The sequence below is a fragment of the Mirounga leonina genome, unplaced genomic scaffold, assembly GCF_011800145.1.
Source record: "Mirounga leonina isolate KUSES-001 unplaced genomic scaffold, KU_Mleo_1.0 Mir_126, whole genome shotgun sequence".
Taxonomy (NCBI): Eukaryota; Metazoa; Chordata; class Mammalia; order Carnivora; family Phocidae; genus Mirounga; species Mirounga leonina.
Window position 1 is genome coordinate 25,608,007 of NW_023270314.1, and position 23,843 is coordinate 25,631,849.

Sequence of the window (23,843 nt, forward strand, 5' to 3'; positions counted from 1 at the left end):
ACTTCGTAGGAATAGAAACATTCAGTATGTGCTCTTTTGTGTCTGACTTGTTCACTCAGCTCATCCATGTCATTTCATGAATCAGTAGGTCATTCTTTTGAATGTCTGGGTCATATTCTGTTGTATAAATATATCTCAGTTTTGTTTGTCCATTCATGTGTTATTTCCAGTTGGGGGCTATTCTAAATGAAGCCCCTATGAAATTCATGTACCAGTCTCTATGTAAACCTATTTTTCATTTCTTTTGAATAAATAACAAAGAGTGGAATTGCTTTGCCATTTGGTAGTATACATTTAACTTGATAAGAAATTGCCAAACTGTTTGCCGAGGTGACTGTACCATTTTACCCTCCGTGAAAGCTCCAACTGCTCCACACTTAATGTTAGCCTTCTCCTGGGTGTTGGGTTTTTCTCATAGCAGATTTCCCTGATGACTAGCTCCCATGTGCTCATTGGCCCTTAACACATCTTCTTTTGTAAAGTGTTGATTGATATCTTTTGCCCCATTTCACTGAATTGTTTGTCTTCTGTTATTGAGGGGTTAGTTTTTAACATAAACATTTCATGTAATTATTATATAATTGGATTTGAGTCAGCCATCTTGTTTTTTGTTTCTCACTTGCCTCAGGTGGGTTTTTTGGGTCCTCTATTGTTCTTTTCTGCTTTCTTTTGAGTTCATCAAATACTTTTAAATATTTACTATTATTTATTCTACTGAAATATCTCTTTTGGGGGGTGCCCAGGTGGCTCAGTTGGTTGAGTGTCTGCCTTCAGCTCAGGTCATGATCCCAGAGTCCTGGGATGAACGCTGCATCGGGCTTCCTGCTGGACAGGGAGTCTGCTTCTCCCTCTGCCCCTCCCCCTTCCCCTGCTCATGCTCTCTCTCTCTCTCTCTCTCTCTCCCCCACTCTCTCTCTCTCAAATAAATAAAATCTTTTTAAAAAAATAAAATTTTTTAAACATTTTATTTTTATTTATGATAATAAATATTTGTTTTTAGCGGTTGTTTTAGAACTAAAACTATACATCCTTAATTATCAAAGTCTATTTGGAGTTAATACTGTGCTACTCCACACTTCACAATAGTGTGTTCATTGACCCGCCTCCCCACCATCTGTGTCATCGTTGCCAGATCTTTTACTTCTATGTACATTATAAACAATATCATTATTTTTGCTTCTAACAGCCAGTTGTCTTCTTGGGCACTACAAGGTTCTTGGATCCGTAAATTGCTGTTTTCCACCAAGTATTCCTTCAAATACTTTCCCACATCATTCTCACCCTTTTCATTCTGGAACCCTGAATATGCATATGCTAGATTATTTGATACCGTCCCACAGGTCTCCAAGGCTCTGTTACTTTTTCTTCGATCTTTTTTTCTCTGTTGTTCGGATTGGAAAATTTCTATTCATCTGTCTTTAGTATACAGACCCTACCCCTGACATCTTCAGTCTTTCGTTAAGCCCACCCATTGAACTTTTCATTTCAATGATTGTACTTTGCAATTCTGGAATTTCCATTTTGTTCCTCCTTCTAACTTGCCATACCTTTTTGCTAGCTCAATGATGCATTTAAATATATTTTTAAGTATATTTTTCAGAACCTTAAGTGACTAATGACAAAAGGGTTTTTCAGAGGTCCTAGTCTGACATTTTGCAAGAAAAGAAGTTCCCAGTGGCATTTTTCAAAGGAAAAAATAGGCAGGGTTCTGTGACTCATTGGGTGGGGAAAATGATATCAAAGGGTTTGAAGCTGGAATATTAGAAAGAACTGGTAGAAAGAGGGAAAGCTGACGAATGGGCATCAGTACAGGGGAAAATGACGAGGTGATTTCAAGGCATTTTGAATTCCAAATATCAGTGCAACATTCAAGTGGAGATGCCCTGTGGGAAATTGGAAACCTTAGAGATGAATTCATTTATTCTCTTAACATCGATCAGTACCCACTACAAGGCAACAGTGGGCCAGACACTTCCTGACACTGGAGCATTCCCTCTGGAGTCCTGAGCCATCAGAACACCTCTCCTCAATGTCCCCAGCCTTGACACTCACTTAAATAAATAGCTGTCATGGCCTTAGCAGCCCCCACCACATTGAATGCCCTCCTGGAGATCCCACCCTTTCCAGGACCAAAATAACGGACAGAAAGATTGAAAGCATGACAAGAACCATGTGACTTTATTTTAAGCGCCGACAGCAGGGAGGGAAGGAAGATCGGGGAAGGGAAGGGAAGGGAAGAGCAAGAGTTCGGGGAAGGGCAAGGTTGAGGGATGGGGGCTGAGGGACTGTCCTCTTCATGAGTCAAGCGGCCCAGATTCCTCCAACAGAATATATCCATGTGCCTCTCCTCCCAATATCCTTCCTCGGCCTGAGGAAGACAGGAGACAAGGAGGGAGACTCCCACACAACAAGAAATGAGAAGTGGAAGGCACGGAAGACGGGCCAGGGTGAGACCAAGCAGTTACACCCCACCACCACGGTTGGGTTGGGCAGAGGGCCAGCCGGGATCCTCAGGGAGGGTGAGAGCGCTGGGGGCCTGGTGTTTCATCAAGCCCAGCCAGCTTGACACTTCTTACAGCTGCGGCCACAAGCTCCTATCCCACAGTATCTGATGCCACCGGAACGGATGGATGACTGAGAGGTCCCCACATACAACTCCGCCCGAGAGCTGCTCACACCCCACTGGCACAGGGATAATAACAAACCCAAACCTTTGGTGGGGGTGGGGACCTGGTTCCAAAGAGCTCCCCACCACCACTTAGAACCCCCTCCCTACCAGCCAAGAGCACCTAGGTGGATGGGATGGCTCCTGCTCATCCACGTCTCCAACGATAAGTAAAGCCAACATGAGCTTCCCTGTGGCCTGTCCCCCAGACTCCCACCCTTTACTGGAAGGGAGTCCATCTTGTGGTTTAATCTCAATCCCTTCTTAATCTCTTCTTCTATCACTGACTTCAGGAAGACCTCCCTGGGGACAACCAAGCTGATGAAACACCTACTTTAGTCCAGAAAATATTTGACATCTTCAACGTGGACAAGTGTGCTTGGACAGGGAGAGAATGCGAGCTTCCTAACAATGGGAAAGTAAGACTTCCATTCCAACAGGCGTGGTGTGAGGAATTAGTCCACTCACGACCTGTCATCCAGCCCCGTCATCATCACTGTGGGGCAGGAAATGAAGGAAACCCCTTCTCCCTGGGTCTCTCCACCCTCAGAGCTAAAACGTTCTTCCCACTGTCTAACTGCAGTGTCTCCCTCCAGAGCCAGATTCAGAGCACTTGCTGCCCTCACACCACCTGATGTAGGAGAGACAAGGTAAGCGTTAGGTGTGGGCACAGAAGTAATGTGGTCACCAGCTCGGAACCCAGTCACCCAAGGAATCATTCAAGATTCCCCAGAAGGTCAGAGGAGAAGGCCTGGGGTGCAGCAGCCCCAAAGGCTCAGCATCTCTCCAACCCTGTCCCAAAAGACCATAGGGGGCAGGCTCTCCCAGATCCCTCTGAGAAATGGGACCCTCCAAATGCAGTAGGCCACAGAGACCCCTCTACCTGTCCCCAGGAATCCAGCTCCGGATTGCTGCCCCACCCACACCGATGGGCTAGCTGGTCGGGAGCAATCCAGTCTCCCTGAGCTGTTTCATCTCTCCAATACAGTAAGAGTATCTTCTGTTTGCCCTCTCTGTTTGAGGCCTCCTTTTCTCCTGCTTTCTAACCAATGGTGTTCTGGAACCAATTCACAGAGCCTGTTTTGCACATTTCTAGCCCACCCTCCATGAAGTCGCAGTCGGCCATGACAGAAGAGTTTACACACTGAAGTTGGCAAGTACTGTAAATAGGGGTGTTTTCTTCCTCTGAGAGCCGGTTCTTAAACATTTATCAGCCAGCCACTGTCCCAAGAGGCATGTTAGAAATCAGGCAGTGGACCTCAGCTAAAATTCTTCTTCTTAGCCTCTCAGGGCTGGCAGGGGCCCTGAAGGTTTCCAAGATGGCAGCAGAAGAAGAAACAGGTGCTCGAGAAGTCTGGGAGCAAACAACGGATCAGGCCTATGCTGCGCTGCCCCCAGCAGCCCTGGCTGCACCCACCTGTGCTCCTCGCCCTCCAGCAGCCGCCTGTAGGTGGCGATCTCGATGTCCAGGCCCAGCTTGGAGTTCATCACCTCCTGGTACTCCTTGACCAGGCAAGCCATGTCCTGCTTGGCCTTCTGCAGGGCGGCCTCCAGCTCAGCCAGCTTGCAGCGGGCATCGCTCAGAGCCGCCTCGCCCTGCTGCTCAGCCTGGGTCACTGCGGCCTCCAGCTTGGAGTTCTGGGGGCCCAGAGGAGAACAAGGTGGGTTATTGTCCTGGGTCTCTCTGTCCATTTCCTGGATGTGTCCAGTCTCTCCCCTCCCCCAGCTGGGGACACCCCAAGAACAGACCTCTCCCCTTCATCAGCTGAGTCTCCCCCAGGGACCACAACCAGGGAAGATAGTCAGGCAAATGGGCTGGAGCATGAATGGTGAGATCCAATGGGGACACACATTGCCTGTATTACCCTGGAGAGGCCGCAGGTGACCCTTACCTGGCACTTGGCACTCTCAACCTCAGCGGTCAGCCTCTGGATCATGCGGTTGAGCTCATTGATCTCCTCCTTGGTGCAGCGCAGGGTCTCCCCGTGCTGGATCATCATGTCACCGTAGCCTTCATCTCCTCACACTGGCCAGGGTGGGGGGGAGAGGAGGGGAGCAGAGATGGTTCTGAGGCTCAGGATGCAGTTTCCCACCCACTCAGACACCACAGATGATTGGTAAGTTGTACAGTGCTCAGCCTGTGCGACCATACGTGGCAGCCCTGCCCAGCCACTGTAACCTGAGAGCTGTCTGCCCTTCTGTTACCATCCTAGGGATCAGAATCCCCAGACAAAAGAGGCCTTGTTAATATATGCCTGGCATCCTTCCCACTGTCATATCTAGGAGGCAGGTGTCCTGTGCCTCTCACCTTGCTGAGGTACCAGCTTTTGGCTTCAGCCTGACTGCATCTGGCAATGTCATCATAGTTAGCCCAGATCTCAGTCACAGTGCAGCCCATGTTCAGGTCCTGGCTGATATCCACCTTGATGATGACTAAGGTGTCTGAGATGTGGGCGTGGATGACCCACCTGTCCTGTGGGGCCAACAGCCATTCACGTCACCTATACCATCCAGAGCCAGGTAGAACACTGCTCACATTCCTCCTTCACACACACACACATACCACAGAGCCACCATTTCCAAAGCCCTCACGCCTGCAGACCCCTCTGTCCGTTTCCTCTGTACAAAGGCTGGCCTGGGACAGAGTGAACAGGGATGACTAATGTCCTCCCGGCCAGTGCTCACCTCCTCACACATGGCGTTCAGGAAGCCCATCTCCTCCACCAGCCCATGGACATTGGCCTCCAGGTCTCCCTCGAGCACATAGGCACCATTACCCTTCTGGAAACAATGTGTAGGCAGTTCCTAGTGAGATTTTCCAGGGGACCCTACCTCCCCCAGTCCAACCCTAGAAAATCTCCAATCCCATTCCGTGCCTGCAAAGCAGGTCAGAGGCAAAGATCCAGAAGCTGAGGGGTGGAGAACTAAGTTCTCCCTTCTGCTCTAGCAAAACACAGTATGAGACTTTGGGAAGTTCTTTTCTCTCTCTGGGCCTCTCTGTAAAGGAAGATCCAGAGAATTCCTGCCTTGGGGATCTCCCTGGGTGTGAGGAGGAAAATGTCCTTCCATGGGTGGAAATAAAATATGAACATGTTAACTAAAGGAGGGAGTACTGGATGCCCCCGAGGGCGGCCACAGGCAGACCCACTCACTTGCTTGATTCTGACAAGCTCATTCTCTGCTGTGGTCCCCAAAGTGACCCCTTCTTCATACCTCCACAGGGAAAGGGCTTTGGAACGAGAGAAATTATCAGAGATTTGGCTAGGAATGCAAGGGAGGAGAGACCACCCAACATGACCTATCACACCCCTCCCCCGGGATGTCTGAAATATGCCTCTCACCCACATCCCTAATAGTACATTTCTCTAACTTAAATAAGCATTACTCATTTTAAAGATCCTGGTTTTTTTATTACTCTAATAAGCTGATTGCCTGAGCTTAGATCTGGGAAAGTGGGTGGAAACAGCAACAGGATCCAGTGAGTGTGAAGAGTGGAGCAGAGGCGGTGTCTTTTCTTTGCAGCCCTGGTCCCTGGTCACCTGGGGCCTCCCCAGGGTAATACAGGCAGTGTGTGTCCGCAGTGGATCTCACCATTCATGCTCCAGCCCATTTGCCTGACCATCGTCCCTGGTTGTGGTCCCTGGGGGAGACTCAGCTGATGAAGGGGAGAGGTCTGTTCTTGGGGTGTCCCCAGCTGGGGGAGGGGAGAGACTGGACACATCCAGGAAATGGACAGAGATACCCAGGACCATAACACACCTTGTTCTCCTCTGGGCCCCCAGAACTCCAAGCTGGAGGCCGCAGTGACCCAGGCTGAGCAGCAGGGCGAGGCGGCTCTGAGCGATGCCCGCTGCAAGCTGGCTGAGCTGGAGGCCGCCCTGCAGAAGGCCAAGCAGGACATGGCCTGCCTGCTCAAGGAGTACCAGGAGGTGATGAACTCCAAGCTGGGCCTGGACATCGAGGTCGCCACCTACAGGCGGCTGCTGGAGGGTGAAGAACAGAGGTGGGGCCCAAATCTGTGGGAAGAGTATCTCTTCAATTTCCGGAAACTGTGCTTTGAGCCAGGCGCATATTTGCATGTCGTTTGCATGTCATTTGCATGTCGCTTGCATGGAGGAGGGAATTTGCAAGGGTTGCTCTCCCCAACTAATTTTTGTCTCTTTGCTCTCCCTACAAGGTTGTGTGAGGGCACTGGTGCTGAAAATGTCTGTAAGTAATCTGTACTGTAGGTTCTGAAATAAGGGCTTGGGGTTCCTGGTGGGCAGGAGAGCCAGATGGCAAATATTTCAGGCTTGTGAGCCACCTAGCCTCTGTCTCAACTACTGGACTCTGTCACTGTAATGTGAAAGCTACAGCCATAAGCAACACCTAAGGAGTACGTATGGCTTGGTTCCAATGCAATTTTATTTACAAATACAGGAGGCCAGCACAGGCTATCTTTGGAAACCCTGAAAGGAAGGGGGTGGGTGGGCAGTGAGTGATTGTAAGTTAGATAACTATTTATGATTACAAGTTAAATAGCTATTTCTGCCTATAGGGAGGACCCGGGCGAAGAGTTTATCAAGGATGCTTGAGGCCAGAGGGCAGGAAGGAGTGCGGGGTGGGGGTGGGGCGGAATGAGGGTGTCTGGAGGGAAGGGAGGAATAGAAATGGAGGGAAGGAGCTCTGGGCTAGAGAAGGGGGTGCTGACCAGGAGGCAGGGAACTAAGCCCTGTTCTCCTCCTGCAGGTGTCAGCAGTTCCCGGGGCGGGGTGGTCTGCGGGGACCTCTGCGTGTCCGGCTCGCGGCCGGTGACCGGCAGCGTGTGCAGCGTCCCCTGCAGCGGGAACGTGGCGGTGAGCACGGGCATGTGCGCGCCCTGCGGCCGGAGGTGCAGCGGCAGCTCCTCGGTGCGGTTCGCGTAGCACCTCCCGCTCGGTCAGCACACCGCTCTCCCAGTGAACAGTCCCTGCCTCCGGAGGTGGGGCCCGGAGCAACCGAAGTCCCTGGGCTCGAAGCGGAAGGGCTCGGAGAACCAGCCGGCCCACCTGCACAAACTGCAGCCTTATCGTCCTGCATCTCCTCCGCCTTCCCCCCGCCCTTGCTCTTCGCGATTTCTTCGGGGGAGGCCCGGGCTCCCCGCCCAGCTGGCAGCTGCGCTCGTCCTTCCCCCGGCCCAGGAGGCTGCCTGCCCGGATCCCTGCGGCCCTGCGGGGAGATCCCATTCTGACTCAGGCTGCTCGGGGGCCTGGCCTGGCAGAGACCTGTGGCTTCTTTTTTTTTTTTTTTTTTTTTTTTTAAAGATTTTATTTATTTATTTGACAGAGAGAGACAGCGAGAGCAGGAACACAAGCAGGGGGAGTGGGAGCGGGAGAAGCAGGCTCTCCGCTGAGCAGGAAGCCCGATGTGGGGCTCGATCCCGGGACCCCAGGATCATGACCTGAGCCGAAGGCAGACGCTTAACGACTGAGCCACCCAGGCGCCCGAGACCTGTGGCTTCTAAGGGAAAGACTGGCCCGGGGCCTCGGCTGTGCACGGCCCTGGGGGGTGTGGCCGTGCTGCTATCCCGCAGGCCCTCCCCTGCCTCCCAAACCCTCGCAATGACTGAGGCTGCAGCTCCACGGGGACATCTTTCGGTGGCTGGCTCGGCTCCCTCTCCCTCGTGCTTAGTGCTTGGTCTCCACGGTTCCAATAAAGCTCATGGGTCATATATAATGTGCTCAGAAAATCTCCCATTTGTGCCTCCACGTGGACTTCCAGTCCAGTTTTTGCCCCTCGGAGGCTGACAGAGAAGGCGTTCGGAGCCACACGTCCTCGTCCTCGCAGCAAGGAATGCACTCTGGCAGCCCAGAACCTGGGGGTAGGGGAGTGTGCGAACAGCCCTCCCACTCCCTCAGCGGGAGAGGACTTCAGTGCCCCCTCCGTGGCAGAGCCCCAGCCCTGGGAGGAGGCCAAGGCCTCACACAGGCTACGAGCCATGCCTCTTGAATCACCACCAGCACCATGTCACCAACGTGCTTTCCCAAGCTCCTGCACAGATGGCTCTTCAGTATTCAGAACATACCCAATCCTAAGGCCCCTTCCTTCCCCAGCCCTCTCCACCCAGCTGATGAAGCCAGGATACCAGGTACCAGGCTGGGCCTCACCCAGGCTTCAGAAAGGCTGCTTTATTGGAAGCTATTCTGACATTTTTCAGACTGCCAGGCAGTCTCGGGAGCAAGGATGGAAGTCCTCCTGTGACTGCCAAGGCAGGGGGGTGGGGGGGTCTCCACACACCGGGGCTCATTTTCGTATGCTCCTATGGGTGGCAGCTGAGGTCCTGCTGGAATAGGACCTGAAGGTCCCAGGCCCGCCGCTCGAGAAGCTCAGGGCATTGCTGCCCATGGTTCCTCCAAAGGCCACCCGGCTGCCACCTCCACCAGTGGAGTTCACCACAGCTAGGAGAAAAGGGAGGAGGGTTCCATCAGCACAAGGCCCATCACCTGAGGCCCCAGTCTTTCACTCCACCCCACTCTCCTGCTGTGCCTGCCCCTCTCCCTCCCCGCTGCCTCCCCTCCCCACCAGCCTCCTGGGGCCAGCCCACCCCCCACCCCCCCCACCCCTCCACCCCACTCCCCCCCGCCAGAAAGAGCCTGGGGCAGCTGTGGGGGTTGCAGCACAGATATGTCCTGCCTCACTCTGCCCTCTTGCACGGCTCCCCTGGGCCCTTGAGCCTGACTTGCTGGGAGCTCTGGGGCACCTGCTAAAAGCTGGTGAGGGAAAGAAGCTCCTGGTCCAGACAAGGCCAGGTCCTCAAGCCAGTGTGCCATCCTGCAGACCCAGCCTAGTCTGGACAGCACAGGAGATGGGCCACAGCCAAGGACTTACAGATGTTCACAGCTCCCACTCCATCTCCAGCCAACCTGGGGGGCAGAGGAGAGACCTGTGAGCAGCTCTTTCCTCAGAGCTGGAGGAAGCAGTCCCAGGGCCCCCTCCACCCAGGAGCCAGCAAGACTGGTATTCCTTCCTCTATCCCCACACCTTAGTCCTCCTTCAGCCTTGTTGCAAAATAAGGGGGAGCGAGAGGAGTTCACGTAGGCCCTCCTACCTACTGGCCATGTGACCTTGGGCAACATCTCAAAGCCTCCATTTCCTCACCTGACTTAGTCCTCGCCTCACAGAGTTGTTTGTGAGGGCTGAATAATATCATTTATCTAGAGCCCTGGGTGCACAGGATCTGATGAATGGTAGCCGTGATTATTTATGAAGACAGCTGCCTCCCCTAACCAAATCATAAAACCCTCAAAGTGGGCTGTAGCTTATTGATTCTTGGATCTCTGGCCCCTAGCATGAGGTCTGGCATGTAGCAATTATTCTGTATGTACTGAAATAATTCACGAATTGTTGCTTTCGTGAATGCAGCTTAAGGCTGGGACTGAGGAGGGAGCAGAAGGTAGTCGGGGTGGCTTTAAGCAGCCCTACCGGAAATAAAGCCATGGGAGACAGTTGGGCGTATTTGTTTTGTGACTCACAGCTCCATTGTCACTAAGCCCTTGGCCTTGGGGTTGAGTTTACTCTGCCATGGGGAGCGGAGACCTCACTTTGGTAGATCGAGTGAGGGGAGCCCAGCTGGCCTCATCAGCCCCAAGTTCAGGAAGAGGGCAGAGCGAAGGACAAGGGCAAGAGATAGATATGCTAGGAAGCTTCCAGGCCCCTTGTTCCACGGGCCCCTGGGAGTGCTGGGAGTCACTGGAAGTTGTGGGTGGGGAGGGAAGCCAGGGTGCAGTCAGGTAGCAATTCCATATAACAATTTCTGGTGCCGTGCCGAGGAAGAGACCTGAACATCTAAAGCTCTGGTGTGGAGTGTGATTTTTCTCTTCTCATCCTAAGTAAATATTTGTTTTTGTGCCTAATTTTATATTCGTAACTCTACTTTGTAACCCCAAATTGCATGAGCTTCTAAGACCACAAATCCTAGACCTGCCCCTGGGACAGGTGGAGGGGTTATGGGATCAAAAACAAGGAGTCCATCTCCATGTCCCCTAAGAGGTGGAGAGGGGACAGTTGCCTCTCAGAGAACCGGGATCTAAGCCCCAATGATGACAATCTACACTGAGATTAGGCTTTCAGACAGAATGTTTCCATTCTCTGTGCGACCTTGGGCATGCCACTTGCCATCCCTGAGCTTCACCCTGCTCAGCCGCCCATGGGAGGAAGTGGATCCGGCCCCATTCTATGCATCCCCAGCTCTGGTTCTATGAGGAAAAAAAGCCCAGGGTATGTGTTCCCAAGAGAGCGTGGCCCCCGCACCCATGGTGGCAGAGGGTGCAGAGAGGCATCGTGGCTGGGACAGTTGGGCTCTGGGGCCGCCCTGTGCCCCAGATCAGCTGCTCTCTCTTCCCAGGGGCCTTTGGTATTCAATTCCTCTTCCCATAAAGACCAGATGCCAACCCAGGCAGGGATGGGTCAACTGCAGTGGCAGAGACCCATCTTCCTCTCCTTCCCCAACTCCTATCCTGCGGCTATGTGTCTTCTCTCCCTCCTCCCTGCATCCAGGCACTCTGCCCTAGCACTCCCTCGTTCCCCAATTCCTTCCTGTCCACGCCATCCTCCAGCCTGTCTCCCCATACCCTCAGGAAAAATGCTCCCCAAAGAAAAAGTTCTGTAGACATTCAGCATTTTACAAATGCACGTGAGTGGTCTCTAGGTGTTCCCTTTACACATGTTTGGTGTCCTCAGACCATGCGCAAGCTCCCCGAGGACAGAAGCACGTCTTCCATATTCTCTGTCTCCGAGCTGGGTCCCAACAAGCCAAGCCCTGATGAGTCCTACCACCAAGCCTTGGCCCACACTTTCCCTCTCACCCTCTCCAAACCCTAACCTTCGCCCAGGGCACAAGTCTAAAGCCTGGCAAATTGTCTGAATGAATCAACCAACCCATCCAGGTGAGAATGAAGGCCCAACTTCATGGACATAGGTTCCATGTCTTTCATGAAGAATTCCTATAACACCAACCCAGCCCAGCCTGCTCTCTGGCCGCAGGTATGCAAATTACCTGTGGGACCTCCCCACATTCGGTCAATATCATGTGACTTACCACTGAGTGATGTGGGAGAAGCAGCCTGGCATCATGAAAGATCCCTGGACCAGGAATCAGCAGAGCTTGACTGCACACTGGCCCCTCAATTCATAAAACTGAACCACAGTTTCCCCTCTGTAAACTAAGCAACAATACCTGACCTGCTTACCTGAATATATTGTGAGGATCAAATAAGGTGACCCTGCCCACACATGAAGGGGACATTTTTATCTTCAACTTTCCCATTGAGCTTTACACCACATGGTCTTTCCTACTAGAAGGGCATCTCATCAAGAGCAAAGAAGCGAGCATCATTTACCCTCCCTACACTTTCCATCCCTGGTGCCTTGCAGAAGAGAGGCCACAGAAAATGTCTGTAGATGGATGAATGTCAAGCCCCAGGCCCCACCAAGCCCCAGAAGGATCCCCTTCCTGGCTTCTGTGTCCTCACCAGCTCTCCTCGCCCTCCAGCAGCTTGCGGTAGGTGGCGATCTCGATGTCCAGGGCCAACTTGACGTTCATGAGCTCCTGGTACTCGCGCAGCTGCCGGGCCATGTCCTGCTTGGCTCGCTGCAGGGCGGCCTCCAGCTCCTCCTGCTTGGCATGTGCATCCTTCAGGGCCAGCTCCCCACGTTCTTCGGCCTCGGCAATGGCAGCCTCCAACTTGGCACGCTGTGGGCAGTAGTGATGACTGTGAGCTGGGGGGCAGGCCTTACCAGTCATTGCCTTCCTGCTTCCCCATCCTGCAGCGAGCACCTGGGCAACTTGCTCACGGTGGTTTCACTGGCACCAGTCTATTCCCCCAGCACCAGGGAATCCCCAAAGGTTCAAAACATGGGCTCTGATAGCCAATGCCTAGGCTCTCATACTGGCTCCACCACTTACTAGCCACGTGGTCTTGGACACATCAACCCTTCCAAAGTCTCCTCTCTTCTAAAACAGCAATAGTCACAGTGTCTGCCTCATCGGGATACTGCAGGGATTAGATGAGGTAATACACAAGTCCCTGGCCAGTGTCTAGCACACAGTAAGTGCTCAATAAATGCTATTATAATTGCTATTCTTTTTTTTGTCAACCACCAATCTGTTCTCTGTTTCTAGGAGTTCTGTTTTTTTAGATTTCACCTATAATGGGTGCCTGGGTGGCTCAGGTGGTTAAGCATCTGCCTAAGCATCTGCCTTCGGCTCAGGTCATGATCCCAGGGTCCTAGGATCGAGCTCCGCATGGGGCTCCTGGCTCAGCGGGGAGCCTGCTTCTCCCTCTCCCTCTCCCTCTGCTTCTCCCCCTGCTCATGCTCTCTCTCTATCTATCTCAAATGAATAAATAAAATCTTTAAAAAAAAAAAGATTCCACCTATAAGCATACAATATTTGTCTTTCTCTGTCTCTGACGTATTTCACTCAGCATAAATGCCCTCAAGGTTTGTGTTGTCACAAATGGCAAGATTTCTTCTTTTTGATGGCTGAGTAATATTCTATTTTATGGCTGAATAATATTATATTATATTATATTATATTATATTATATTATATTATATTATATTATATTATATTATATATATAATCACATTTTCTTTACTAATTCATCCACTAATGGATACTTTGTTTCCATGTCTTGGCTATTGTAAACAATGCTGCAATGAACATGGAGATGCAGAGATCTCTTTGAGATGGTAATTTTATTTCCTTCAGGGCGCCTGGGTGGCTCAGTTGGTTAAGCGACTGCCTTCGGCTCAGGTCATGATCCTGGAGTCCCGGGATCGAGTCCCACATCGGGCTCCCTGCTCAGCAGGGAGTCTGCTTCTCCCTCTCCCGCTCCCCCCTCTTGTGCTCTCTCTCTCTCAAATAAATAAATAAAATGTTTTAAAAAATAAAAAAAATAAATTTTATTTCCTTCAGATATATAGAAATTGAATTGTTGGATTCTATGGTGGTTCTATTTTTAATGTTCTGAGGACCCTCCCTACCGTTTTCCACAGTGGCTGCACCAGTTTGCGTTCCCACAGAAAGTACACAGGGCTCCCTTTCTCCACATCCCCGCCAACACTTGTTATCGCTTGTTATAATCACTATAATTAGTAAATGCGATTATAATTTTCTAATGCCCATCCCGCCCCCCCCAGTCCCCAGCCGGAAGAGATCCAAAGCCATGGGATCTTAGTTGAGTCCCCAAATTTTGGGCAGCTGACAAGAACAAAAACCATCTTCAAAACAGGCCCAGAACAGGGGACTTGGAGCAGAGAGATACTGCTTGGAACCCCCAGCCTCAAAATGTGTGACCAGCAGCCCCCTGGTTTGGGCCGGGTTGGTCAGATTCACGATGGACCTGAGCCGGGGCTGCCACTTCCTGCCCACCAGGAGCATTCCTTCTATCTGTGCCCCATCCGCACACCAGGAACCTATCTAGCCCTGGGCCTCCTGCTGTTGGGCTCTGCGAGCTACCACTCCCACCCCTGCCCAGCACTCCCCCTTCCTTCTCACCAGCCGCTCTCCGTCCTCAGACCCTTCCCTGTTCCAGGTGTGCTCTGCCTCTCTACCAGCCCTCCTAATCCTTCAGAAGGCCCCTCGCGTGCCCTCTGCCCCTCGTCCACCTGCCGGTCCCCTTCCCTATCACACTGGTGCCCCCTCGGCACTGCCTCATCCCACTGCCCCGGGGCCCCCCCATGGCGGTGGACACCCCAACTCTGGGGCCTGCTCCGCCCCGTTGTACAAGAGGAGAAGCAGATGTGGCAGAAGCAGCAGGGTCTGGGAAACCACCATTCAGGATTCTGTGCCTCCCCTCCTGGCCTGGAAGCTGCCTCGCGGCACCACCGGGACTCATAGCCCCGCCTCCGCGCCAGGAGGCAGCTTCCACCCTTATGTAAAGTGGCCTGCGGGGCTCCAAGGGGAGGACATTCTGGGTAAGTCACCCCCACATCCCATCCCCCCAGCTCATCTGGAGCTTAGCCCTCTGAAGCTGCAGCACTGGTTACCTGCCCTCCCTCCCCACTGCAGACACCTGCTCTGGCTGGCTGCCCCGGCCCTCCCCACACCTCGGCCAGGGCCTGTCCCCCTGCCAGCGACACAGCACATCCTCCCAACAGTCCGTCATCGTCATCGGAGGCCCATGCCCCACCACGTGCCGGGTGCCGAGAAGGAGCGGTGAGTCAGACAGATGGGGACCGGCTCCCAAGGCATTATTTGGATTTCAGCAGGGGTGGGGGACGGCCAACCACTTAATAAGCCAGAAAACTTCAGACAGTGATAGATGCTTCCAGAAAGTTCAGACACCCTGCTGACCGAGTGGTTGGAGAAGCCATCTCTGAAAAGGGGACTCGTGTCCAAAATCCCAGGGATGACAAAGGGGCAGCCATGTGCTGAGCTGGGAGAACCACATTCCAGATGGAGGGAACACCAGGCGCAAAGGCTCTGAAGCGTGAACGTGCCTGGCAGATCCAAGATACCGGAAGCAGGCTAGTGAGGCCAGAGCACAGTGAGATGCAGCGGTGGGAGGTGAAGGACGGGGCCTTATGAGCCACCGTAAGGGTTTCTGCTGGCCTCTGTCCCCCCAATCCCCACAGACTGTAAGCTCCCAGGTACAGCATATTGCACCCAGAGCGAGGTGCAAGGACAGTGCTCAGTACGAGTTTGGTAATGATTGGTGGTTTTTCTCACGCTGGCCAGGCTGAGGCTCCCTCCCCAGGCTGTATGCCCAACTACGACTCCTCTCCTCCCTTTGGCCTGAGCCAGGACCTGGCCAAGAACATTCTGTCCTGGAGATCTCACAAGTGGGCCCACGAGACTGAGCTGCACCAGCCTCAGCCTGGGAGAGCCTCGGGCTCCTCATTCTCAGATGGCTGCCCTTCACGGGCCCCAAGAAACAGGGAGGAGGAAGCGGGGGGGAGGGGGCTTTCTCCCACCTGGTTCTTGATGTTGTCAATCTCAGCCTGCAGCCTCTGGATGGCACGGTTCATCTCTGCGATCTCGTTCCGTGTATTATGGAGGTCGTCCCCATGCTTCCCAGCCTGCGCCTGGAGGGTCTCAAACTAGAGGGGCCACACAGAGAAGTAAGACAGGGGATGGTCAACCATTACAGGGGACTCATCCCTCACCCCCTCCGAGGAAGGCCCAAGGTTCTGAGTGATGAGCCCTCCTAGCTTATCTTCCCAGGAAGCGACAGTCTGACTCCCAGCAATCTTCACCCACTGCCGGCAAGCCAGACTATTGGGCAGTGGGGTACAGCTGGGGTTTGCTTTCCTCCCAGTCAGGACAGGGAGGGCCAGGATGGCTCCCTAGGGCCCATCCCCATTGATCCTGGGGCTCTGCTCATTCCCATCCTGTCCCAAGTGCTGGAGAATCACTAGAAGTCTGAAATCTTCACCTGTTAAACAACCCCCTAGTAAAAACACACTTGTTGAAAACATCAGCACCACCCATTTCACAGATGGGAAGAATGAGCTCTGGAGAATGGAAGGCACTGCTCAAGGATCACACGGCAAGTCTGAACCCACGTCTCCTTGCTGGCATATCTGTGTTCTCACCCCGTGTACCATGGATGACTCCTTATCTCTGCAGAGACCTCCCTCTGCTGCTTTTAAGCCCTGCCTCAGGCTCCCTCCCCCAGAACACTAGTTTACCCCAGCTCCTTCAGCACCTGCACAGTCAGCTGCCCTTCCTCCACATGGCACGTAATGATTAAACCTCCCTGGTCTGGAGGCCTAGGACCCAGGATCTAGTCCCTAACTCTTCCATCTACTAGCTGTGTAGACTTAGGCACATTACTTAACCTCTCTGTGCTTTGGGCGCCTCCACCCTGTCAGCCCATCTGGCTGGGATCTCTCCCTGGGGAGGGACCTGGCCTTCACCTCTTCTTCACCTCTTCTGTGGGCCTCGGAGAGCACCACAGACTTAACCACTGGTGCCTGTCAGAACAGCGGGACCCAAGCCCTAAAGGCTTGAGACAGAGTGAGGAGTCAGGGCAGCTCCCACCAAGGACCCTGCCAGGAAGAAAAAAGGGCCCTCCGCAGCCTCACACCTTGGTCTGGTACATGGTCTCGGCCTCGGCCCGGCTGCGGTTGGCCATCTCCTCGTACTGGGCCTTGACCTCGGCGATGATGCCGTCCAGGTCCAGGGAGCGCCTGTTGTCCATGGACAGGACCACTGACGTGTCCGAGATCTGGGACTGTAGTTCTGCCAACTCCTGCAAGGATGGGACAGAACGTCAGGACTTGGGGCGTGACCCATCTCCGTTCCCACACCCATCCTGGGACCCTCTTCACACTAGGGGAAGAAAAAGGGAGAAGAGGTCAGAGTGAGCGTGAGTCACCAGAAGGCAAGGGGACACAGACCCAGCACCTGCTTAACAGTCCGCCCGCCCCCGGAAGCCCAGGGAGGTTAGCAGCTTCATTAGCAACTTCTCAAGAAAAGAGTCTGGTGGGATTACAGCAGATAAAGAAGTGACAGAGTGTGGGGGACTGTGATGGCCCCGTCTGTGAGCTCTGCTGGGGCAGGAGCTCGGCTGCGAAGCGCATCACTAGGGGGTGGGTGGGTCAAATAAAATATCCCACCCCAGGATGGAACTCTCTGCAGCCTTTAAAACTGATGATACAGCTGTATTTATAACCATGGTACACCATTACATAAAAAAACATGATCCTACTTTTACTAAAATACATATTACTATATCTGTATGTGTATACGCACAGTAAGAGTTTGAAAAGGTAGATACCAAGGTGATAAGAGCACATGTAAGAGACCTGTTTTCAATTTTATGCTGTACTCAATTTTCTGGATTTTTGGCAATGAGTATGTGTTTCTTTCATAATGAGAGGGAAATAATTAAGTATACATATACATATGCACACACACATATATATACATAGACCTACATATATATAACGTGCGACAGACATATAAAGACCCACACAGAGATTAGAATGCCCGAAGTAAACCTCAAGGAGCCTGCCCCTAAAATTAACACACGTGGAAATTCACTGAGGGGCTCATGGAGGCTGGAGGTTCAGAGGAAAGCTAGACAAAAAGGAACTGAGAACTGGCCTGTAATTAGCCTCATATATAACAGTGTCGCAGACCAGCGCTGCCAGATGACTGGCTGTCCTATCTTCCGCTGAAGGCCAGAGACTAACACTGATAGGAGTGGAGAGGGTTTTAAATCCCCCGGAGAAAAAAGAGGTAAAATCCCCAGCTAAGGCAAGAGGGAGAGATGAGACCGCAGGGGCAGACAGAGTGGCCTTTTGCTGGGCGGCCACGTATCTGGTCCCTCTGGCTATAAACTCCCAGACACTCTCTCCTGACTCGGGCCCCCCTGGCCACCGCACCCAGCCTACCTCTTAACTCTGTAACAGCCCAGGATCCCTAGACATCCTCCTGGTTCCTTTCAACCCCTCCGAACACCCCTCCTAAAAAATGGTCATCCCATGTCTCTGGAAGGCCAAACCTGGCTAACCCCACCCTGCTCTGCTACCCTCAGCTCCTCCTAGACTGCTTGCCCACCACGGATTCCTGAGTCCAGAAAGGATAAAGAACAGGATAAGTGCATGCACACACATTCACCCAGGCTGGCCCAGACACAGGGGGTTAACCAGATGGCCCCTTTGTTAGGACATGGAAGACATGACATGTCTCCCACACCCAGGGTCCTCACCGTCTCATAGAAGGTCTTGAAGAAGTTGATCTCCTCATTCAGGGCATCCACCTTCACCTCTAACTCCACCTTGCTCATGTAGGCGGCGTCCACATCCTGAGGGGTGGTGGCAAGAAGGGGTAGAGACATCGTGGCCTCAGTACACAGAATATTTAGCAGGGATGGGAGCCAAACAGCACTGTCCAACCCCCAGGGTCAAACACCAGGGCCCTACCAAGAGACATGCCATTTCTCCAGACTGCCTGACCTGGCCACGGTAGCAAGTTTCCTCCACTGGGCCCTCCGAAGCTGCGTGATAGGCATCATTTCCATGCATCCCCAGGAACACAGCTGCCTACCCAGCACTGGTAGCCCAAGCAGCCTGTAGCCCCAAACCTAGCACTTTCCTGGTTCCTAAAGGCTTTGGTGGTCTGGACACAACCCTGGCTCAACCACCTACAAGCTATGTGACCCTGAACAAGTCACTTCAACTCCGTGAGCCTCAACTTCTGATGAAGGAGGAGAGCAGAAAATCATTCCGACTGTAGGATAAGGCTCTCAGAGATGGAAGATCTTCAGCCTACGTGTTTAACATGCAGCTTAGTGACGGCAATGCAGGTGGGCCATGGAGAACAGCACAGGCCCAGGGGGCATCAGGGCCCTTCTAGCCATACATGCCTGTGTTCAAACTTGTGTGGACAGGGTCTGCTTTTAGGCATCCTCGAAGCACCTAAATCTCTAAGGGCCCAGCACTCTGGGGCAGGTTGCTGTCATGTGGACGGGCCTAGAACCCTGAGCTGCTCAGTGAGTGTACTGAATCAGAATCCTAAATCAAGCCCCATTAAGATACTCCTAAGGCCTTCTAACCTCGGCTTGCACATCTCCAGGGACAGGGAGATCGCTCTGCCTCAGGCCCATCCCCTTCATTCAGCACATACTTCAGCCCTGCCGGGTGCCAACCCTTGCCTGTCATGAAACGTTCTAACGGTGATAGAGCACTCCCGTATTTGGGTTGAAATCTCCCTTTCTAGCCTCCATCTTTTGATCTGAATTCTAGTGCCCCCAGGCCAAAAGCAAGTCCAGTGACTCACCAGATGCGCACATACACACAGGACAGGCTGTGCTATGAGGTTTCCAGATCTCTCCTTTTCCAAGCCCCTCATTCCCAGACCAGACTTTGGCCACAGGTCCCTACCGGCTGCTCAGGTGCGAGGGCCACGTCCCCCTGTCCTACACATTTTCAGATGATCCCCCCCGCACCTGGCCTAGACACCTGGCCCTCACCTTTTTCAGCACCACGAACTCATTCTCAGCAGCCGTGCGACGGTTAATTTCATCTTCATACCTGCAGTAGAGGGAGGGTGCATGGTGTGGGTGAGGCTCTGCCTCCATGCCCCCTCCTACCCAGGGGTGAGAATCTGCCCCGCATCAGCTTCCCCCCTCCTTACTGACACACCTGGAAAAGTGGGGATCAGCTATGAAACCAAACGTCCCTGACTTTCCCTTGTGGCTATTCCTAAGGCTGGGAGTCTTGGCATGGGATGAAAGGTGGGAGAGCAGGGAATGTACATGAATTAAAGGACAAAAGCTGCATCTACTGGGAGGGAGAAAGCAAATACTAATAACCAAGCTTAGGGACCACTTCAAATAGGGCCCGCACTGTTATGTGCTTTCCACGAATTAACTCACCTAATCCTCTCGATGATCCTATAACAATGGTACCATGCTTCGCGGGAAAGGAACAGAGGCACAGAGAAGCAGATAATCTGTCCAGTCACTACGCTGCTAAGCGGCAAAGCCCAGACTTCAAGCCTGGCAGTCTGACCCCAGGCCCACGCCTTAACCACTACTTAATCCCACCCCCTGAGGGTGAAGAAGGAGCCTGAAGCAGAGCAATCAGGAATAGGGTGCAGCAAGTCCTGGAAGAACCAGGCCCCAGCTGGGTGGTCTGGTCCCATCTCTACTCCCACAGCCCCCACCCCCCGCCAAGTCCCTTTTTCTCCCAAGGAGCCAGTCCCACTTATAGGAGGACACTGGCGATGCAGGGCACAGAGCAAGGAAACCCTTGGGCCTGACCCAGTATTTATTTGGGAACTTTTTTTAAAAAAGTGTTAGAAACAGGAACTCAGTAGCACCCACAGGCTGGAGGAGGGCAGCAGGGCAACTATGGTGGGGAGCACGAAGTTCCTGCAGGCAGAGCCCCTCGAGGAGGAGGCCAGACTCACAAGGGCCCATGCCCTCAGGTCCTATAGAATAGTTACAGAACCATCCTGAAGGCCACCTCTCCATCCCTGCCCTCGCAGCATGCTGCTGAGCCCAGAGAATGCACAGACAGGAGCTCACTGGGCAGCGGCACCCAGGACCCTTCCAGGTGCCCCTTCCAGGCCTCCCTCAACCCCAGCCTGGCTCTGCAGGGAAGTGCTCTACGGGGGGGGGGGGGGGGGGGGGGGGGAGTGTGTGAGCACACACAGGCACACGCACATGACAACAGAGGCTCACTGGTTGCCCAGAGCCTACTCCGTCCTGCACCTGTCTGTTCCCACCTGCTGGGGGATTATCCTGTTGACTGTTGCTCTAGGGAAGTAGGGGAGTGGGTACTCTCCACAGAGGCCTTTTTGTTTGTTCTACCTGCAGTCAGAGCCAGTGTCCCTGTGTGGCTTTAGTCATCCACCTCCAGGGCAGAGCACAGAACTCACTTGCTACTCCCAGGACTCCTGGGCAAGCCTGCTGGGGTGGGGCCCAGGCCAAGACTCAGGCTTCGGTTTCTCTTCAATGGGAAAAGAGACCTCAGTGGGGCCCTCAAAGGCCTGTCCTTCCAACCCCAGTCTTCCAGGCCCCTACACTTCCTGCCCTGGTTCCTGCGCTGGCCAGAGCCCCCCCTCAGCCTCGGCAACCCTCCATGGCCCACCACACATGATCCCTCTCTCTCCTTGCTTCTTTCTGTCCCAGGCCGGCTCTGTATCTCCTCCTGGGAGTCAGGGGTCCAACATTCCAGTCCCAGCTCTCCCAGCAACCTGCCATGTGATATCCCTCAGGACCTCGAATCTCTCTGGTCTCTAACTCCTCACCTGAACAGAGGGGCTGTTTTAGAATAATCTGTGAGGGCTGTGCAAGTTCTGAAGCTCATCTGTCATAGGACACCTTCTGCCCTACCCTCTCCTGGGGCCTTGGTGAGGCACCCAAAGGGAACAGTGCAGGTGAGGGCTAGGTGGGGATATTTTCCTGGCAAAGTCAGGTGACAGGACTTGGAAATACCTCCCAGGGACAAAGAAGGGAGAGAAGAGACAGGGAATGTGTGGGTCAAGGCCTTCCGTTTGGGGGTTACTGTACCGAGCAGCTGCACCCTCTGACCCCTAGCCCCAGAGGGGGCCTGCCAAGGATCAGCTGACAGGGGGCGCATGCACCCAGGGTGCCAGCGCCGCCCCCCCCCCAGGTCTCACGAGGGTCAGTACTTGTTCTTGAAGTCTTCCACCACGTCCTGCATGTTCCGCCGCTCCGCCTCCAGGCGGCCTCCATCCAGCTGCAGTCCCTCAAGCTGCCTCCGCAGGCCAGCAATGTAGGCCTCGAAGATGCTGGGGACACAGCTGCTCTTGGCCGACTTCTGCTCCTGCAGCAGGGCCCACTTGGTCTCCAGCAGTTTGTTCTGCTGCTCCAGGAACCGCACCTAAGAGGGGAACAGAGGAGGAAACTCCTGAGGGGCAGCCCGTGCCACCCACACTGGGGTTGGGAGCGTCTCCAGCTCCCCGCCACCCAGCGTAGCCCATGCTCCCACTGGCTGTTCCCCCAACCCGGACCCGGCCCTTGGTCCCCTCCTCCAGGAAGCCCACGCTGAACCAGCCTCTCCTCCAGGACTCTCTGTCTTGAGTGCCTTACCCTGTGACCCAGGAGTCAGATCTGCCCGGTCGCCAAGGTGTCTCCTGCCTCCTATGTTCCCCATCACATTACAGATGATCTTCTCTACCTCCCTCTCCCCCTCCCTGTCTGTCCTGGGCCTCCCCTCTCTGTATCCTCCCTCTGCTGCCCCTTTCTTCCAAGGTCTCAGGACAGGGTGCTAAAATAAGCAACTATTATCTGCTCGGTCTGGGGCCCAAAAGGCTCCTTGGATGCATCCAATATGACTGGGAGTAGGAAATAGCCCTCCTCAGAACTAGCAACTCGAAGCAGCAGGGCCTGGGGGCTGCAGACTGTAAGAGCAGCTCAGCACCAGGGGCAGACCCTGGGCCTGGGGAGGCTTCGGCAGAATCTTAAGGATTTGTAAGGTCTGAATGATGAAGGAGAGGGCATGGGGGGCTGGAGAAGCAGAGAGCTACACCAAGGCAGGAGAGGGAAGGTCTGGTCTAACAGTCTAACACCCCCAAGGGAGGAGGTCCTGGCCAGAGGGGCCCAGCTGGACTAGCCCCTAGTTCCTGGTCCAGCCCTACTTTGCTCCCCTCCTAGACCCACCAGTCAAGTCAGCCCCTCTCCCTCCAACCCCTTTCCCTCCCCCACTCCCTCCCTGACCCCTGTGGGACCCAAACAACCAAGAAAAACCTCCTCCCAAGTGACCCTTTCCCAGAGCCCCTTAGGGCTCCTTCCCTGGGCGCAAATGGGCTATCTCCAAGGGCAGGTAGAACCTCACCTCCCACCACCAAAGGGAGGCTGGAGGACCAGGTCGGTGGGCAGGTGTGGCAGGGAGCCTCCCTCCCTCCCTCCAGCCCTTTATTTTCAGCATCTGCCATAGCATAAGCAGTGGGAGGAGGGAGGGAGGAGATCCTCAGCTGGGAACAGTGTGTCATCCCTACTCCGTCTCTCACCCCACGCAGCCCCCTCTCAGAGAAACTCCTGGCCCTGGCCTCTGGAGCTCCCAACCTGAATGCGCTCGAGAAACGCAGCCCACTCCCAGACACAACCTGCGGGGTCAGCCGGACGGACTCAAGCACACCTCCTGGGAGGAAAAAGGGCGATCTGGTCAGCTCGCTGGAAGAGGGCATTTGGAGCCCGAAGGGGAACAATGGTCACAGGGTTCATGAGGAGGAAGGTTCCCGGTCCCGGCGATAGGAGAAGGCACCAGACCTCCCAGCGCCTGGCCCGCACGCAGTCAGGGCAGGTGGCTGCTGTGGCCCGAAGCGTGGCGTGGGGCAGGCTGCGGGGCTCACCTTGTCGATGAAGGAGGCAAACTTGTTGTTGAGGGTCTTGATCTGCTCGCGCTCCTCCTGGCGCACCTGCTGGATGGACGGGTCGATGTCCACCCGCAGCGGGGCCAGCAGGCTCGGATTGATGGTGACCTCGCGGATGCCGGCGCCCACGGGGCCGCCGTAAGCGGAGCGCACGGCCACGCGCGGCCGCGAGGCGCCCAGGCCGTACAGGCTGCGGCTGCTGAAGCCCCCGGGGCGCACGGAGCTCAGGTGCCCCTGCGAGCCGCGCCCGGGGAGGGCGGAGGAGCGCGAGCCGAAGACCTGGGAGCTTAAGTGGATGGACATGCTGGCTGGACCGGGTTGGACCTAGCGGCGGGCGCGACAGTGCCGAACTCGCTGACCTCCG

General features: G+C 54.1%; 2 protein-coding genes across 2 annotated transcripts; one reads left to right on the plus strand and one right to left on the minus strand.

Annotated features, from left to right (window-relative positions):
• Positions 1–6,393: 6,393 nt before the first annotated feature.
• LOC118009011 (keratin, type II microfibrillar, component 7C-like) lies at positions 6,394–7,569 on the plus strand. The gene is made up of 3 exons (XM_035002898.1): positions 6,394–6,668; positions 6,843–6,874; positions 7,394–7,569. Exons 1-3 carry the CDS (start codon positions 6,394–6,396, stop codon positions 7,567–7,569), a joined length of 483 nt encoding a protein of 160 aa, XP_034858789.1.
• Positions 7,570–8,796: 1,227 nt separating this feature from the next.
• KRT7 (keratin 7) lies at positions 8,797–23,843 on the minus strand. The gene is made up of 9 exons (XM_035002602.1): positions 23,459–23,843; positions 21,776–21,987; positions 19,608–19,668; positions 18,345–18,440; positions 16,716–16,880; positions 15,601–15,726; positions 12,154–12,374; positions 9,512–9,546; positions 8,797–9,081 (listed from the first exon to the last, which is right to left on the minus strand). The coding sequence occupies exons 1-9, from the start codon at positions 23,780–23,782 to the stop codon at positions 8,927–8,929; spliced, it is 1,395 nt and encodes a 464-aa protein (XP_034858493.1). The 5' UTR covers positions 23,783–23,843; the 3' UTR covers positions 8,797–8,926.

Coding starts and splice junctions, on each gene's coding strand:
- LOC118009011 (XM_035002898.1), top strand. CDS start 6,394: ATGGACAGAGATACCCAGGACCATAACACACCTTGTTCTCCTCTGGGC. Junction 6,669..6,842: donor CTGGAGGGTGAAGAACAGAG/GTGGGGCCCAAA, acceptor TCTCCCTACAAG/GTTGTGTGAGGGCACTGGTG. Junction 6,875..7,393: donor CACTGGTGCTGAAAATGTCT/GTAAGTAATCTG, acceptor CTCCTCCTGCAG/GTGTCAGCAGTTCCCGGGGC.
- KRT7 (XM_035002602.1), bottom strand. CDS start 23,782: ATGTCCATCCACTTAAGCTCCCAGGTCTTCGGCTCGCGCTCCTCCGCC. Junction 18,441..19,607: donor AGTTCGTGGTGCTGAAAAAG/GTGAGGGCCAGG, acceptor ACCACCCCTCAG/GATGTGGACGCCGCCTACAT. Junction 16,881..18,344: donor TCAAGACCTTCTATGAGACG/GTGAGGACCCTG, acceptor CCATCCTTGCAG/GAGTTGGCAGAACTACAGTC.